Source organism: Phascolarctos cinereus, unplaced genomic scaffold, assembly GCF_003287225.1.
Source record: "Phascolarctos cinereus isolate Bilbo 61053 unplaced genomic scaffold, phaCin_HiC Scaffold_726;HRSCAF=1367, whole genome shotgun sequence".
Classification (NCBI taxonomy): domain Eukaryota; kingdom Metazoa; phylum Chordata; class Mammalia; order Diprotodontia; family Phascolarctidae; genus Phascolarctos; species Phascolarctos cinereus.
In genome coordinates, this window is record NW_027556098.1 from 304,178,155 (window position 1) to 304,196,660 (window position 18,506).

An 18,506-nucleotide genomic window follows, 5' to 3' on the forward strand; every position below is an offset into this window, starting at 1 on the left:
CTTCTCCACAGCAGTTCCTCACAAACTACCCTGCATTTACCCAATCTTGTGCTTGCAGCTTTTTGGATGGATCTGTGTACGGCTTCAGTGGGGGGGCTCTTCCAAAAGACTTTGGGAGATGACTTGAGAAACAGGAGTTTCAAGGATCTGGATAGGGACCTTTGGCCTTAGCTCTCTTAAAACTGCCCAAGAGTTAGTGACTGTGGTCACAGACTGCTTTCATCTACAACACCTCACTTGATCCTCAAATATAAAAGGGAAACTCAGAGGTTATGATTTGTCCAAAGTTACAGCTAGTAAATGGCTGGCAGAGCCAAGACACAAACCCTAGGCCTTCTGAACTCTGGTCCATTTCTATCAGACCACGATGCTTCTCCTTACAGGTGACCTCATACTCATTGGCCTATCTCTCCTCTACTCAGCTCTTTAAAAAACAAACTGTTTTCTTAAGTTTGGACTTTGGCCTTCTGTGGCACTGACCTTGCTTATGCTCTTTCTGACGTGTGGGTCCCAGGTAGTTTCTGTAAGCCCCAGGGGCCTCAGCGTCCTCAGGCAGATTTAGCTTCCTACATTTCTGTACCACCACTGAGGATACAGATAGCCAACATTTTAACTTGTCCTGGCCAATACATTCCACTCATGCCTAATCCCTACCCACCACATAACCATGAGCCTCTAGGCTTCCAAGACTGCAGTAAGTGTACATGGTAAACACAATAACTTAAATATGAGGACAAATGGGGTGATGAAAAGATTGTCCACATCCTATACTTTATGAAAGGGTCTTCATAGATATAGAAAGTTAAGTGCCATCTCTTGAGATTCCATATGGATAACATTTTCAGCCATCAAGCTGAGTGGTCACACATGCACACTGGGTTACACACAGTGGATGATAACCTATGGAGCCTCCTAATTAAAAACTTACCTTTAAAGGGATGGCTATCTCAATATAAGGTACACGATTTGAGAGTCTCCTCATCTTTTCTACTTTAGTTTTAATTCCTTTCAATCTCAAGATGAAGATTTATATCACACCCCAACAGAATGACAATTCTAGGAATTAGCAGGCTTGAGGAGAGGCTACCTTGGACGAAAGGAACGTGAATCAGGTACAGAGCAGGGCAAGAAACAAATGCGATTAAAGAAGGGTCGATTAGTAAGGTAGAACGGGAGGATCAAAGCCATCTACATGCCTTGTGATATGGAGGACAGCTAAAAACTAGTGAAATTTAATGAGAGGATGGCAAGAGCTTAAAAAAGATTAGTAAAACTGACTCAAACATACTAAAAGTTAAGTAAACAAAAGGCAAAAAAAAAAGCCACTAACTTATACTCTTCTATCCATTTACCTAAGCAACTTCCTACAAGTGTTGTTAGACTCTTCCACTAATAAACAATACCTCTGTACAACCCTGGAAACCAGAGACCTCTCTTTCAGAACATTAATATGTCACACACAACATGCTTATTTCACATAGAAGCAAAATTAAGTATAGTTAAAGGGACTGATGACATAAGAGCTCAGCAACTGGGTCAGGAATAACATCTGAGATTAGAAAGTGGTCGGTCCTTTGGAAGTTTCTAAAATTTGTTCTCATCTTCCCTGCATGTCAAGATGTCCAACTTCATCTTGGAGATCTCATCATGCAATTAGCCCCAGGCTACTTCTTCAGGGATGACTATCATCAGAAACTATGAACTTGCTTATTCTTCTACCTTAAGAGGCCAGTCTGACCAATAATATCTGTCTGGCAATACAGCAGAAATAAGAAAAAGCTGCTTTAATAATCCTGATTGAGCTAAACTGAGCTTTTAAGAACAAAAACATCTGTAACAAATGAGAGATTTACATTAGGAAAGGGTCTGCTTTGGTACAGAAAGCTCAAGTGCATACTCTGGCTCATTACACTGAAAGGTAATTCATTTTTCAGGAGCATAAATTTCTGAGCAACTCAGTACTTGTCTACTTGGTTTAGAAAATTCAACAAAAAGCTGAGCTGTGGCTTAAGTAAACAGAGGCTGGCTGCTACTGGGCACAAAGTTGCATGTGTCCATTTCTTCACATCCTCAAGGATCAAGTACCTGGACCAGGATAATCTGCAAAGATAATATACACAGAGGCAAAAAACAAAACAAAACAAACAAAAAAACCCCACCAAAGCTGAAATAAGACGAAAGTATAGAAAAACCCCACATAATCCCAAATTATAAGTTTTACCTCCTTTCAACACTGAAAATAGCAGAAGCAAAACCAGATGAAAGTAAAACATCAGCTAAAGTGAAATTTGATCTTTGGTAATCCTCTGAAGACAGCATATAAAGAAGACATGCCAAGAAATAGGTATGTACATAAAAATGATCATATTCTACATTACATAAAGGTCTACTCCAATGCCTCCTTGTGGTACTATAACCGTGTGTGTGTGTGTGTGTGTGTGTGTGTGTGTGTGTGTGTGTGTGTGTGTGTGTGTAACTGGCGAGGCAGTTGGGTGTAAGTCACCAGCCCAGAGTCACACAGCTATTAAGTGTTACGAAGTCTGAGGTCACATTTGAACTCAGGTCCTCCTGACTCCAGGGCTGGTCCTCTATCCACTGCACCACCTAGCTGCTCCCTGTAACCACACATTTTTAAAGGCCAGGTCAACAGATCACAAATTGCAGCAGGTCTTACACCAAGTTAATAAAATAAAAGCCCATCAAAGGACTATGTGTCTATAGACAAGACTAGCTAAAATCTGAAAGGCTCATCACTAGAAAGCTGGCTACTAAGTGATGAGATGCATTAGGAAAAAAAAAAGAGGTTGCTGTCTATGCCAAAATAAGTATGCAAAGATGAGATCTGCTTCATCCCATGCATGTGCAATGCACCACTGGGACTATTTTACAGATAGGAAAACTGAGCTAAAGAAAGAATGCCCAAATCACAGGCCAAATAACTTGACTGAAAAGTCAGAAAGGAAATTTATTACTGTTAGTGCATGGCCCTATCCAGCCACGAAAAAGAAATGGTTAAGTTCACAAAAAGCTCTCTCCCTAAAGAAAAGGGACCAATGGTGACTTCAGTGAAACACGCTTAAGAAGCAGCTAAAACAACTTCGGCATGGAGAGGATGATGCACAGGTCTTTCTATAAGGGAAAAATGGAGTAACTTTCAACAGAAACAGGAATGATATAGTATGTCAAATATTAAGTTGATTTTCTGTTTTGGTTTTTGGCATTAAAACATCACAATCTCTGGAATCTGAAGGTTATATTTTCAATTACTTTTTTCATACATGGAATCATGTGAATATGCCAGACTCAATATCAGAGAGTCAAATGGAAAAATCTAAAAGATTTTAAGAAAAAGATTAAATCCAAAAAAAAAAAGGAATAAAGTATAGGCTTCTTAAAAGGCACTTTGACAGTCAAAACACATGTTACTCAAATGTTCATAAAATAATTTTTTCAATGGAGTTAAGACAAATTTGAAAGCAGTTAGTCAAAACTTGGTTTTATGTAATTATTTAATATACAAAGTCACCAAGGATTCCTAGTGGTTTCACAAAACCAGGATGGATAGGGCTCAGTAAGCTGAAAAGTTATGAATTAAAACAACTCAAAAACAAAACCAAAAAAAAAAATTGAAACAGGCAAACCACACAGCTAGTCTCAGCTAAAGAAAAATATAGTATAGCAAAACCTCCCTAATTTATACTGAGGAAGATATATTTGTGTTAGTGAAAAATCTAAGTTGAAAATATACAAATTTAAAATTATATGTTTAAAATGTTTAAAGAAATACAATTTTATTATTTTTCAAGTACACAAAGTAACTCAAAGCAGGCTAACAAAATATTGCCTAGCAGAGCTTCTAATGGACCCACTTTTATATAATGAGAATGATCAGTAATTAGCACATCAAGGGCCATACAATTGAAAGGGGTCCTTTTAAAATACTTGAGAGTGCTTGAAAAGAGATTGTCTTCTTAAATAGTTCAAATATGCTTCCTTCCATCTGATGCACACGGGTAATTTGTTTTAGTAAACCCTTCTATGAAATCCATCTTCACAAATTCCAAGCGGAATTAATGAGGTTTTACTGTTGATGCAGAAAAACAAATTTTAAGCTATAAAAAGACAAGACATCACCATATCAAAAAGAGAGCAACGAAACTTCAGTTTGAAAAGTCACTGTACACAGTATCAATGACTGGATCTTAACATTATTGGAAGCAGAAATAGTTTATGTAGGAAATCCACACAGTATTAAACCCATGTTCCTTTACTCTTGGGAAATACAAAAGTGAAATCTCACAATGAAACAGGGGAAAAACTACTGCTTACTAGTAGGCACTAAATTTAAGGTTTCTCAGACAAGAAAGAGAATTATTTCTAAATGTATTCACACCAATGAGCTTCAATACAGTTAGGTTTCAACATCACAACAATAAGCAGCAATATGCTTCTGTATTTGGTTTCTGAATGACATGATTACAGTCAAAATCAAGCAAATAAAAACCAAAGCAACCAATACATTAAACTTGTGTTTCCACATGCCCCTTTCAGGAGACACTGATGAAAGTCACCATCATCCAGTAAAAGGAGACTTCCATTACAGCCAAATCTCAATTATCCACACAAATGGAGAAATGAGGTATAAAATAACAGTTAATATTAAATCACATGTACTTAGCTTTGGAATGCAGAGAGATACTCAGACAAATACATAAACACACAGACACTGACTCTTACTCCATGTCTCAGGTTCAATTAAAAACCCTGAACACCCAATCCTGCCCCCAATTTGGTCCTGACAAGTCCCCCAAAACTGGCTACACAGAAACTGCCATGAATAACCCATTAGTGGATAATTGAGAGTAGACTGTACTGAATGCTGAGAATTAGAAACCATAAGAATGGCTTAAATAATTATCTTAGCAAAGAAAACAAATTAAAAAAAAACATTTCATCTTGAGAAAGTCAAGTCACTGAAATCTGATTCCTTGTAACAGTTGCTGCCATTTGCTTGGATGAGATCTTGAAGGTTTTCCATTTATTTTTCTGCATCCCATTTAAGAACACATTGACTAGAAATCTGTGATAAGAATTTAGTAAAATCTTTTCCCTCCTGTTCCTCATTATGCCAAGGCAAGAACTGAAAAATTCCAAATAAAATAAAGTTAGTGATACAGATATGATATGATATGATACAGGTTTATATACTATCTCTGCAAAAAATAAGAAAAATATCAGACTTTCACCCTATCATAAAGCATAAAGTTCTCGAGCTGGCCAGGTCCCTCATTCTACTAGGCTACCCAGCAGTTAACTTGTTTATAAGTTAAGATTAAAATGAAATTATCTTTTCCTACCATTCTTAATAGTAAGACTCTTTTTCTTACCATCTCCTAGTCAAAGATATACTGAGCATGTTCATTATGGGAGAGCAATGGTAGAACATGAGGGTCTGTCCATCAGTTTACAACAGACTATGGAGGGGGCAGTTCCCTACATGACATTTATAGAATCTTATAAAATGCCATATTTCTTGCTAAAGAGTTATGCCCTGTTAGCAGTACAAAACATTGCAAAGCACAAAAAAGAAATACCTACCATTTATGGCTTCCTGTGCAAAATACTTAACATCCATGTCTTCATCCTGCCCTAATTTCTGTAGCACTGGCTTGACTTCAACATGCAATGCACTAAAACAAAATAGTATTACTAAAATAAGTAGCCTATTATAAAAATTGCTGCCTAATTATGGTACAAACCCTACAGCTTTTTTAAAAATCAGAAAGGAGATTTTTAAAAATTATAATAAAAATGTGACAGATATAAACTAATTTAATTCCTAAGGAAACTCAATATAATCATCTTCAGAATCAAGTAATTTTCTATTCCTTTATATAGAGGTCTTGTTACCAAGTTAGAATGGGCACCCTTAATAGCAGCTGCTAAATGGTTAACCAAAAGAACCTCCTTATGATCAAAGATTTATGGCTAGAAGGGATCAGAGAGATCACCTAGTACAGGGGTGGGGAATTTGCAGCGTGGAGGTCACATGTGCCTTCCAAGTCCTTGGGTGGGGACTTTTGACTGCGTCCAAGTGTTAAAGGACAAATCCTTTTATTAAGGAGTTTTTTTTTTTCTGGGAATTTTGGATTCAGTCAAAGGGCTGCACTTGAGGACCTAGAGGGCCACATAAGGCTGAAGGTTCCCCACCCCTAACCTAGTACAATTCACTTCATTTTACAGATGAGAAAACTAGGCCCAGAGAAGGAAAGAGTCTTGTCGAAGGTCACAAAGGCCCTAAGTAGCAGAGCTGGGATTTCAACCCAGGAGCTCTGGCGCCAAATCACTGCTTTTTCCAAAATGCACACTTTCTCTTTGGGAAACATTTTAGCCTCAGTGATACCTCATACTAAATTAAAATTAAAAATTACTTTATATGCAAGAAAGGAAACATTAAAATCATACCTGCTATCTAGAATTGGACCTATTTTTTGTAGAGATTTAGCCACGTTAAAGCGAACATTTGCTACTTGGTCTCCTGCCATTTTCAATACAATGGGTAGCATTTGCTTAGTTGTGATTTCCTGGCCACAGGCTTCAGACAGTGCCTAGAAAAAGGAAAAAACCCAAGTCAAAGAAAACCCTTCTAGGTGACAGTTTTTCTAGAATTCAATGAAACTTTCAATTACCAAGGTAAGAAAATAAGCAGCTAAGTTACTGGCAAACAAACAACATTAAGTTTCCGTGCTGTGGGCCATCAATACACATGGGACAGCAGGTGGCATTTTAAGAATCAAAGCATTTTCAGAGCTGGAAAAGGCTTTTGAGATCATTTAGTATAGGACCACATTCTACAAATGGAGGGGCTCAGGCAGGGAGCCATTCCAAAAACAAATGTGTCCTGAATTTGGAAAAAAAACCCTTCAATAACTGGTTTCATGCTTCAACAATAACATGCACTCCATACTTACATTAAGGGGCAGGTAGGTGGTGCAGTGGATAGAGCACCGGCCCTGAAGTCAGGAGGACCTGAGTTCAAATTCGGCCTCAGACCAAACACTTGCCACTTACTAGCTGTGTGACCCTGGACGAGTCACTTAACCCCAATTGCCTAAAACCAAATTAAAAAAAAAAAGAAATATACTTACATTAATACAGAATAAAGTGGTCATCCTGTGTAAGTAGTTAGGATCATTTGCCATCCCTAGTACTTTGGGAACAATGGTATTTTGGGCCCAGTCAGCACCAAATTTCTCTACCAGTTTCATTAGGTTGTTTGTGGCAGCTTCTCGAATTGCATACACTAGAAGAAATGTGAACACATTCTGAATAAGTCCATATCATAATCAGACATAATCTATTTTATTAATAATTACCATAATTTCTTTCCTGCAAACACCAAATTTACTGTCACATTATAATGACACAGATACATGCAATAAGTTCCTTTCATCTTCTTACAGAATTAATTCCCTTTCAAAAGAACCACATTAAGCCCAAGGGAAATTGTAACAACCATGACACTCATCAACGAAAGCCTACTGACTGAGTGACTATCAATTAGCACTGTGAAAGATACAGAAGAACTATATCATCAGGTCCCTGTTCCTCAAGGAATTTACTTAACCTAGTCAAGGGTCACAAGATTAACAAAAAACATACGATCACACAATACAAAATCCTATGTAATTAAATGCTAAATTGCATGCTACAGTGCTATAAAAGGTTTGACCCAACAATATCACTACTAGGCCTACACTCCACTGACAGCCAAGAAAGACAAGGATATATATGTACAAAAATATTTACAGCAGCATTGGTTTTTTTGTTGTTGTCACTGTTGTAGCAAAGTATTGGAAACTAAGGGGGAATTCATCAATTGAGAAATGGCTAAACAAATCGTGGTTGATCAATGTGACCAAATGTTAGTGCACTATGAGAAATAACAAAAGAGACAGCGGAATCTGCTAAGACTTGAACTATTGAAAAGTGAAGTGAGTTAGAAACAAGAAAATCCAAACAGTAACTACGACAGTGTTAAAAAAAAAACAAACTCTGAAAACGTTAGAGGTCTGATCAATGCAATGATCAGTCATGATTCTAGAGAATCAAGAATGAAGCATACTACCCCAGGGCCTGAAGAGATGCTTGAGATACCGACTGAGCTACACACGTCTAGACAGCATGGTCAATTTGTGGATTTGGTTTTTTTGAATATGACCGTCTGTTACAAAAGCTTTGGTTGTTTTTTGAATGAGGGTGGAGGAAGATATGGGAGAGATGTAAGGATTAGCAATAGTGATTCCAAAAAGAAAAGAGGGCCATTGTAGCATTTTTAACATACAGAAGAAAACGGGAGCAGTTTCAAAAGGAGTCAACAAGGCAGAGAGCTTTGAAACTGACCATGCTGAATTTGTCATATATATTTTCAACACATGCTATATATAACAGATACATAGTTTCATACTTAAGCCTCTTTTTTATTCCTCTGAGCATAAGGAAATGTTTGTTTTTGTTAACGTCTCTCAATTTTGGAATAACAAAGCTTTTTTTTTAAGTTCAGCAAGATTACTGAGGACTAGAAAAGTCAAAGGTTTCATAGCAGAGATGAATGAGACCCTTAAAGGATGAATACAATTTGGATAAAAGGAGAGAATTCTAAAACAGAAGAATACAATAAACAAAAGCATGGAGGTAGAAATGATTATGATTTATTTCTCATAGAATGAGCAAGTATGCTAAAAGTTGAGGGATTGTTTGTACAGGTCATTCAACAACTATTTTTTTAAGAGTCTACAATATGAAAAACATTACATTAGGCCTTGGGGGAGATAAAATGATAATTAAGACAGGGTACCTGTCCTCATGAAGTTTATAATCTATATATTGTGATACTAAGAAATAAGGTTTGCTAGGTAGGAGCAGATTGTGGAAGATTTTAAAAGTCAGTAATATGAAAACCGGGAATCATCAGTCTTATGTATTTATTTATTTATTTTTGGCTAGGCAATGGGATTAAGTGACTTGCCCAGGGTCACACAGCTAGTAAGTGGCAAGTGTCTGAGGCCACATTTGAACTCAGGTCCTCCTGACTCTAGGGCCGGCGCTCTATCCACCGTGCCACCTAGCTGCCCCCACCAGTCTTTTTTAAAGCAGAGGACATGATGGTAACAGTTTTTAAAGGTAGCTTTGGTAAAAATGATGTGTGCGTGTACATATACATACATATATGTATATGTACGTATGTACACACACACACTCTCTCTCTCTCTCTCTGATATCTAGCACAAATCAGAGCAGGCAGAGATGGAAGTGAGGAAAACCAACAAGTACAGAGCTGTCAGAGTACAACTATCATTGTCATCATTAACAACCGACATTCATATAGCACTTTAATATTTGCAAAGCACTTTATATATATTGTCTCATTTCATCTTTACAAAATCCCTGTGAAGCATCTGTTGTTTTCCAGATTAAGAAACCTGAGGGGAGGGGTGGAGCCAAGATGGGAGTGAAAGCAGCAACTTGCTTGAGCTCTCCCCCAAACCCCTCCAAATACCTATAAAAATGGCTCTAAACAAATTCTAAGGCAGCAGAACCCACAAAAAGAGAGAGTGAAACAAATTTCCAGCCCAAGACAACCTGGATGATTGATCAGAAAGGTATATCGTGCTGGGCTGAGAGCTGAGCGCAGAGCAGCATAGGCACGCAGGCCACAGCAAACCTGGAGCAGACCTCACAGGACTGAATCACGGGCAGCTGTGGCAGTTTCCAGACTCCTCAATCTACAAATGCCAAAGACAACTTGGAAGGTCAGTGGGAAAAGTCTGTTTCTGCAGTGCTGAGAGAGGAAGGTGGGGTCTCAGCTATAGTTCCCCAAGAGCGTGGCCTTGGGGGGACAGCTGCTTCCCAAGCTTCCGGCCCACAGACTGAGGGGGAATCGAGGGGCTGATCAGAAGGGGACTACAGGGATCTCTCTGCTGGTGCTGAAGCAGGAATCTCTTGCTTTGCCCGTGCTTGGGTGTGGGTCACAGTTATGGACAGGGGTGCTAGGGTGAGGAGGAGCGCTGGCACAGTGGAGCTTGTAGTGGCTGTGGACAGGAAACCTTCCTCACAGTTCCAGGACAGAAAGGAGTGCTTGTGGTCACTAACAGACCACAGCACAGGCCAGGAAAGGAGTAAACACCACACCTCACCCCTTATCATACCACCTTGCAAGAACTGAAAATTTACAGGTCCCAAAAATATCTCTGAAAACAGCTATATAAACCCCCGAAGCTTGAGACAGTACATTCTCCACATTGGAAGTAAACTCTTACCTTAACAAAGAGTTTAAAACTCAAGTAACCAGCCGGGATCATGAGCAAGCAGCACAAAAAGAGTCAGACTATATTATCTTACTTTGGTGACAAAGAAGATCAAAATATACAACCAGAAGAAGACAACAAAGTCAGAGCTCCTACATCCAAAGCCTCCAAGAAAAATATGAATCAGTCCCAGGCCTTGGAAGAGCTCAAAGGGATTTTGAGAAGCAAGTAAGAGAAGTAGAGGAAAAACTGGAAAGAGAAATGAGAGTGATGCAAGAAAATCATGAAAAGCAAGTCAACAGCTTGCTAAAAGACCCAAAAAATACTGAAGAAAATAACACCTTAAAAAATACCTAACCCAAATGGCAAAAGAGATCCAAAAAACCAATGAGGAGAAGAATGCCCTAAAAAGAAAAATTGGCCAAATGGAAAAGGAAGTCCAAAAGATCACTGAAGAAAATACTTCCTTAAAAATTAGAATAGAGCAATTGGAGGCTAGTGACTTTATGAGAAATCAAGACACTGTAAAACAAATCCAAAAGAATGAAAAAATAGAAGAGAATGTGAAATATCTCATTGGAAAAACAACTGACCTGGAAAATAGATCCAGGAGAGAGAATTTAAAAATTATTGGACTATCTGAAAGCCATGATCAAAAAAGAGCCTAGACATCATCTTTCAAGAAATTATCAAGGAAAACTGCCCTGATATAGTAGAACCAGAGGGCAAAATAGAAATTGAAAGAATCCACCAATCTTCTCCTGAAAGAGATCCCCAAAGGAAAACTCCTAGGAATATTGTAGCCAACTTCCAGAGTTCCCAGCTCAAGGAGAAAATATTACAAGCTGCCAGAAAGAAACAATTCAAGTACTGTAGAAACAAAATCAGGATAACACAAGATTTAGCAGTTTCTACATTAAAGGACTGCAGGGCAAAGGAGATAGGATTACAACCAAGAATCACCTACCCAGCAAAACTGAGTATAATCCTTCAGGGGAAAAAAATGGTCATTCAGTGAAATAGAGGACTTTCAAGCATTCTTGATGAAAAGACCAGAGCTGAATAGAAAATTTGACTTTCAAAAATATAAGACTCAAGTGGAATGTGAACAGGTAAACAGGAAAGAGAAATCATAAAAGACTTATTAAGGTTGAACTATTTACATTCCTGCAAGATATTTATAACTCTTGAGACCTTTGTCAGTATTAGGGTAGTTGGAGGAAAAAAATTATATGTATGCATAGGTAGACAGATAGATAGATAGATACATAGATAAACAGGTAGATAGACAGACAGACAGATAAACAGACAGAGGGCACAGGGTGAGTTGAAGATTAAGGGGTGATATCTGGAGAATAAAATTAAGGGATGAGATATGATTATACTAGGAGAAGAAAAAAGGGAGAGATAGAATGGGGTAAATTATCTCACAAAAAAACAGAAAAGAAAAGGCTCTTACAGTGGAGGGGAAATGGGGGAAGGTGAGAGGGAATGAGTGAATCTTATTCTCACAGGATTTGGCTTAAGGAGGCAGTAACATACATTCAATTGGGTAAGGAAATCTGTCTTACCCTACGGGAAAACAGGGGGAGAAGGGGATAAGAGAGCAGGGGATGATAGAGAGGAGGGCACATTGGGAAAAGGGGTAATCAGAAGCAAATACTTCTGAGGAGGGACAGGGTCAAAAGAAAGTATAGAATAAATGGGAGGGCAGGATAGGATTAAGGGAAATAGAGTTAGTTTTTCACAACATGTCTACTATGGAAGTGTTTTGCATAACTGCATGTGTATAACGTAGACTGAGTTGCTTGCCTTTTCAATGAGAGTGGGCGGGGAGGGAGGAAAGGAGATTTGAAACCTAAAGTTTTAAAAACATATGTTTAAAAAAAAAGTTTTCACATGCTACTGGGAAATAAGAAATACAGGAAATGGGGTACAGAAGTCTGTCCTGCCCTACAGGAAAATAGAAGGGGAAGGGGATAAGAGAAGGGGGGAAGAGATAGAAGAGAGGACAGCCTAGGGGAAGGGATATTCAGAATGCATGCCATCTTGGGGTGGGGGGAGGGGTGAGATGGAGTGAAAATTTGGAACTCAAAATCTTGTGGAAGTAAATACTGAAAACTGAAAATACATAAATTTATATATAAAAAACCATCATTTGAAAGTTTAATTATTTAAATTTATTCTATACTTAATTAGTGTTGTGAATTTTGAATAAAAATTTTTAAATTTTAATTTTAACTACACCGGGCACCCTATAATTATGCATTGTGTGTTGCAGTTTTTGGATGACACTTTTCCGCCCCAGTGGACTCGTAGAGGGTATACTCTTGCTTGGCCACCTCGGTCACCTGATCTGTCTCCATTTGATTTTTTTCTTATGGAATCACATCAAAACCATCATGTATGCACCAAAACTTTATTCTTTGCACAATCTTAAGGCTAGGATTACAAATGAAGTCCTTTCATTCAAGGAGCAGCAGCTAATGAAAGCTTTCACAAAATTTGAAAATTGACTATAATGCAAGTGTAATATAGCATAAGACAATAGTTATGCTGAATTTTAATAAGAAATATAACACTATTAAAATTTAAGTTATTAACCTTTTAAAAAAAAAAAAGAGAAACCTGAGGCTCAGAGAAGTCAAATGATCTGCTCAAGGTCATGATTCTTTAGTCAAAGAAGAGATTCAAAGACAAGGCCTTTTGGACTCTGAGTCCAGTGTTCTTTCCGTGAACGAAGTTAGAAAGAATCTGGATGGACTGGGACAGTGACAGTGGGAATGTAAAGGGACAGACACAAAAGACACTGTGACTGGAGAGTGGTCAGGTGTCCATTCACTTTCTGCAGAGGTAGGAACCTCCCAGAAGCAGGAAGGGGCCTCACATTCAGTACTGTCTGCCTTGGGAACAAGAGCAACTAATATTGTACAATTCACAAGAGTTTCTATGTACATTACATCATCAAGCTTTGCAGATAAACCCTAGTGTCCTTCCTGAGACCTTTGATATAAGGGAGGAAAGAATGAGTCAATGACTTCCAAGACTCCTAGAAGGCAGCCAGGGTCAGCAAAAGGAGAGCTGGATTCTGGGCCAGGGGACCTTGGTTTGAAACCTCAAGCAGACACTTAGTACCTGGTGACCCGGAGCAAAAGACTGGGTCTTAGCTTCCTCTTTGTGCTATGACAAGGTTGAACTAAGTTGAACTAGTTTTTCTAGTTCAAGATCCCTTAAAATGAAGAAGTTAGAAATAAAATGTAGACTTATGAGTCAACAATGAATGACCAGCACATTCACAGCACCCAATTTTATCCTGATTCATTAAATTGTGGTCTTCCTCTTACCTGACATTCTCTTGCTACTTTATGTCACGTTATTAATTTTTAATATTTTTAATAAAGGTATGAACTAAGTAAGTGAAAACAAGAGTGGGCTCTGAGAAGAAGACCCCAAGTTTCATAAAGTTCTGAAGAGAATACAAACCATAACATGTCTTATATTTTCTGGTCTTCCCAGTAGATGCACAGTGCTACAAATATAGGAAGCCCTCAAATATACAAATAAGATCATATATAATATTTAAGACTTTATGAAATTCTAAACACATCAAGCAAAATCAATTCTGTTAATAAATGGGGACCTTCCTCTTCAGAGACCAATGTGGATGCACAGGGAACAAACCACTAAACTTAGATTTATAAAGACAAGGACAGAAAATGGAAGAAAGGGCTAGGTGACAGAGGATGAGTACAAAAGCATAAAATGGCACTTTAAGAACACTATCAGGAATGCTTAAGCTCAGAATGAGTTGAGGCTGATCAGGCAAGCTACAATCAACAATAAGGTGCTTGCTTTTTAGTGAAACAAGAGGATCAAAGAAGGGGTAGGATCTTTGCTCAGGGTGAATGATGCAAAATGATAACAGGAGAAAGAGAGAGACACAGAGAGAGAGAGAGAGAGAAGAGAGAGAGAGAGAGAGAGAGAGAGAGAGGAGAGAGAGAGAGAGGAGAGAGAGAGAGAGAGAGAGAGAGAGGGAGGGAGGGAGGGAGGGAGGGAGAGGGAGGGAGGGAGGGCAGAGATATTTAATTCTTAATGCATTTCTTTCTACTTTTTCTGCCAAAGAAAATTACCTCTGGTCTGAAAAGAGAGAACAAAAGTGTCTAAGAGAGAGTTGATACTCAAGATATGTAAAGTGACAGTAGAGAATAACTAGCTGCCCTTGGTGAGTTCACTACCTCCTAAGGTACTGAAAGAACTGGCAGGTGTTATGGCTAAGACACTGTCAGTGATACCTGAGAGAACAAATATCCTGATTTCCAAAAAAGGGAAGAGAACGAAATCTATAAACTATAAATGTGTCAGTAAGCTGGGCATTAAATACCAACAAAATTCTAGAACACTACTGAAGGGAAGGCTGGTGAGCACAGTGAAAGGGACACTGTGATAACAAGGCACATGGCTTCACCAAGGACAGGTAATGTAAGACTAACTTTATTTCTTTTCTTTTTTTTTTGACCACCGTTCCCAAATTTACTATATACCCCCCCCCAATACTGCAATATATCTGCTATCTTATTGATACAGACATCTCCTTGAGCCATGCACACTGCAACCTATCCACGGCTGTTCCTCCTATGCAAGTCTTGATGTCCTCTCATGAATTCAACATAGGGGTTCACGTAGCATTCCAGGAGCTCTCCTCACATCGTCTAGATACTAATGAAGAACGTAGACATTAGCCTCCCCTTACTCTTGCTATCTGACCAACCCATGGTTTTTCTGGTCTTCAGTTTTCTGCTAATTAGCTTTACACTGCTTCTCCTGCATGATTCATTATTTATATGGGACAGTCTACTCATGCCTACCACGTACTTCTTCACTGTCTTTTCGAGGAGCCTCACTGTCATTTCTTAGGAGGTCAATATTCTACAACTCAAAGTAGTACCTCATCACGAAGGAGTATTGGTATTAAAAGATGGGCCTTTGTTTCAGGGAAAAACATGGTGTCATAAAAGAACTCTGTAATTATCCAAATCTCTTCTCTTCAATTCTAGAACCACCTCACTATCCATTTATAGTCTGTCCCAGATATTGATGGTCAAGCTCTATTAATTGTTCAACTACATATGAACTCTAATAGACAAAAATATGTCTGCACATAAATACCAAACATATAGCCACAGAAGTGTAAAACTTTTCCACTTCATACATAAAAACACAAAATCCATATATAGCTACAAAAATATGGCATTGTTTGACCACTGGGTACTTCCAGAGGACAACAATCCACTGCATCTTCCAACATGTGGTATAAAGGCTAATGCCACTAACGTACTAGGGAGCCACCTTTGGCTCACTAAGCTCTAGCCCTACTCAAACAGCGTATCCCAAAGTTAACACAGTAGTTTCACTTTCTGCATGAGTCTATCCAGGCCCACCAGCACAGGCAAAAAGCATTCCCTCTATGCCAGTGGATTCCACCAGGATCCCAACTATTACTACTACTACGTACTAGCTAGCCCCACTTAAGGATCCTTTTGTCTTTGGTCTAACAGCAGTAGTGGTACCACTACCTTCTTCCTCTAAATCAAGAGATTCATCCCTACTCTTTCTCTGAGGCTCAGCACCAAACTATCCCCTCTACCACCCAGATTCACAAAGTGAGAATATTGTTCTATTTCTTTAGTACATTCTCTGACTTAAAATAGTCCAAGTAACTGATTTTCCCGTTTTTTGCCTGTCCTCAAACCCTATACAATTTAGTACTGTAACCACAAATGATAATATGATTAAAATAAGTTGAAGAAGGGAGAGAAATGGGTCAGTATGTGCATGTACATGTATACATCTGTATGTCAGAGAGGTATGATAGGCACTGAATAAGAGAAAAGGGACAGAGAATGGGTTCATGTACCTCAAAGAAAAAAGGGGGGAAAATGAGAACAGGAAAAATGAAAAAGACAGAAATAGAAAAGTCATATCCATAATCATAGGAAAATTTCTTTAAACAAAGCCATTCATCATGATAGTCACTCTGGGGTTTCTTTCTAAAAAGGAAATATGAGTGCCTTAAAACTTTTCAGAAAAAGCAAAGAAAATTTGCTTTTCATAATCTGATTATTCTGAACTTCTACTTACCATGATCCACAAGCCAGGCCATACACAAAGAATTCAGTTTCTCATCAAAGAATTCCACACCCTATATACAGAGAGGTCAGTTAATAAGCAACCATCCCAAGGCAAGAAATAAGACAGTCTATTTACATTATACCAAGTTGTGATTTGGGAAATGTAAAGTACAAAAGGTCTGGGATTTAGGCAGTATAGGAAATTCAAGGTGTAGGAACTCATTCCTCCAGCACAGCTCACAACCCATACATGAGTCAGTCCTAGGAAACTGCCAGAGACACACAGAAGTTAACTGACTTATCAAGGGACACGTAGCTAGTAAATGTCAGGTGAAAGATCTGAATCCAAGTCTTCCTGATTCTAAGCCCAGCACTCTACTCACTATGTCTTGCTGCACATATCTCCCTTAGAGAAAGAAGGAAGGGGAGGGAGGGAGAGAGACAAAGAAAGGAAAAAAGAGAAAAGACATATAGCTATATAATGACAATAGATCAAGGAGAAATGATATTCCTGAAGGAAAAGGGTGAAAAATAGTGGAGGAAAAGAAAAAAGAAAACAGGCAAAAGAACTGAAGTAAACTTCTGAACCATCTTCTCTCATAGTTTTAGTTTTAACTGTTAATGAGAAAACTATTAAGAGTCTAGTCTAGTCTAGTCTAGTCTAGTCTAGGATAGGATAGGATAGGATAGGATAGTACAGTATAGTATAGGAGTACAGATAGCATAGACTACCTTTTAGTCCCTATACAATATTTTATGTGCTTTTTAAAAGTTAAGTGTTTCTCACCTGCCCCCGTGATATCTGATCCCTTGTAATCAAACTATATTTTTCATTTTTGATAAGTGCTAGTGAATTTCCTTATATCTACATGCATATATCTTGCATGTTGTCTCCTCCATTAGAATATGAGGGCAAGGACTGCATTTTTGCCCTTTTTTTGCATGGCACATAGTAAACACTTAATAAATGCTTGTTGAGGATGCTGATGAACTCCTAGGAATTTCCTGGTCAGTCATTAAAAATTTTAATTCAATCCAAAATTTAGGGTTTCAGTCTCTTACAACCAGGAAAAACAACTTTTAAAAACAGCATAATATTATAAAGTAGAGCTACTGGTTTTTATTTCCTCTATATTGTCACACCTTCAAATTACTATGTCAGCTCTGAAAGTATTCCTTTTTATACCATGCTGCTTTAATATCTTACAGTAAATTTTCCTCAAGTCTTATTTGAATTTCACTTTTCTAATATCTATGGCTTAAATTATTCTTGGCAAATGAGAATTTATGGGTTGAGGTTTTATGCTTTGTTTTTTGGTCAGACCTATGATTTCACTGGTAAAGGGAATTCCCAGTGGGAATCTCCTTTATCAGCATCTGTTCTACAACTTAAATCTATCTAGAAAGTTGCCTGGTGAATTGACAGGGTAAGTGACTTTCCCAGTCACAGGAGCACTACGTATGAGAGATGGGACTTAAAACCAAATCTTTCTGACTTCAAAGTTAGCTATCTATTCATTATGGCTTGCCATTTCTCTGTGTTAGTTACCTTACTTAAAAAAAAAAACTTTACAAATCAGAAAAAAGTATAGGAAGAAAAATGCATTTAATACATAAGAAACTGTGGAAAATGTTCATAACACGAGATTAAGGAAGACAAAGGTCAGCCAGAGACTATGACTATCAAGAATCACCCCTGGCCTTGGTTCCATACTATTCTATGCTATAATAATATTCTATTCTATAATACTCAATTCCTGGATTTTAAGTAAGCAAAAACATAAGCTAGTTCAGTCTCAAACCTAGAAAGAGAACCTACAAGTTGAGCAGTAAAGATTCTGTAGTTTTCAACCTCCTCTTCCCACCACTGCATGGCTGGGACTATGTCTCCCTGCTACAAGTCCACCAAAACAAAGCAAGTAGTAGGAAGACTGCTGTGCTGTGGGATCAGACACTGAGGGGAAATGCCACCAAATTTTTCCTTTGGTCTTTTGGGTAATAGCTTCAAACCCTTGTAAAACAGCTGGCTGCTGTTCTGTGGGCTTGAAGAATTGCAATGGACTGAAGCTGG

At 38.2% G+C, this 18,506-nt stretch overlaps 1 protein-coding gene across 3 annotated transcripts in view; it reads right to left on the reverse strand.

The window, feature by feature from the left end:
- Nucleotides 1–3,765: 3,765 nt before the first annotated feature.
- Nucleotides 3,766–18,506, reverse strand: part of PPP2R1B (protein phosphatase 2 scaffold subunit Abeta) — a 33,109-nt gene continuing 18,368 nt past the window's right edge. For all 3 annotated transcript variants that reach the window (XM_078156852.1, XM_020989791.2, XM_078156853.1), the window contains 5 exons: nt 16,446–16,506; nt 7,149–7,303; nt 6,466–6,608; nt 5,599–5,690; nt 3,766–5,140 (listed from right to left, as the gene is read on the reverse strand). In XM_078156852.1, coding sequence (XP_078012978.1) covers nt 5,124–5,140; nt 5,599–5,690; nt 6,466–6,608; nt 7,149–7,303; nt 16,446–16,506 — 468 coding nt within the window. In that variant the 3' untranslated portion in view covers nt 3,766–5,123. The remainder of the gene's footprint in view (nt 5,141–5,598; nt 5,691–6,465; nt 6,609–7,148; nt 7,304–16,445; nt 16,507–18,506) is intronic.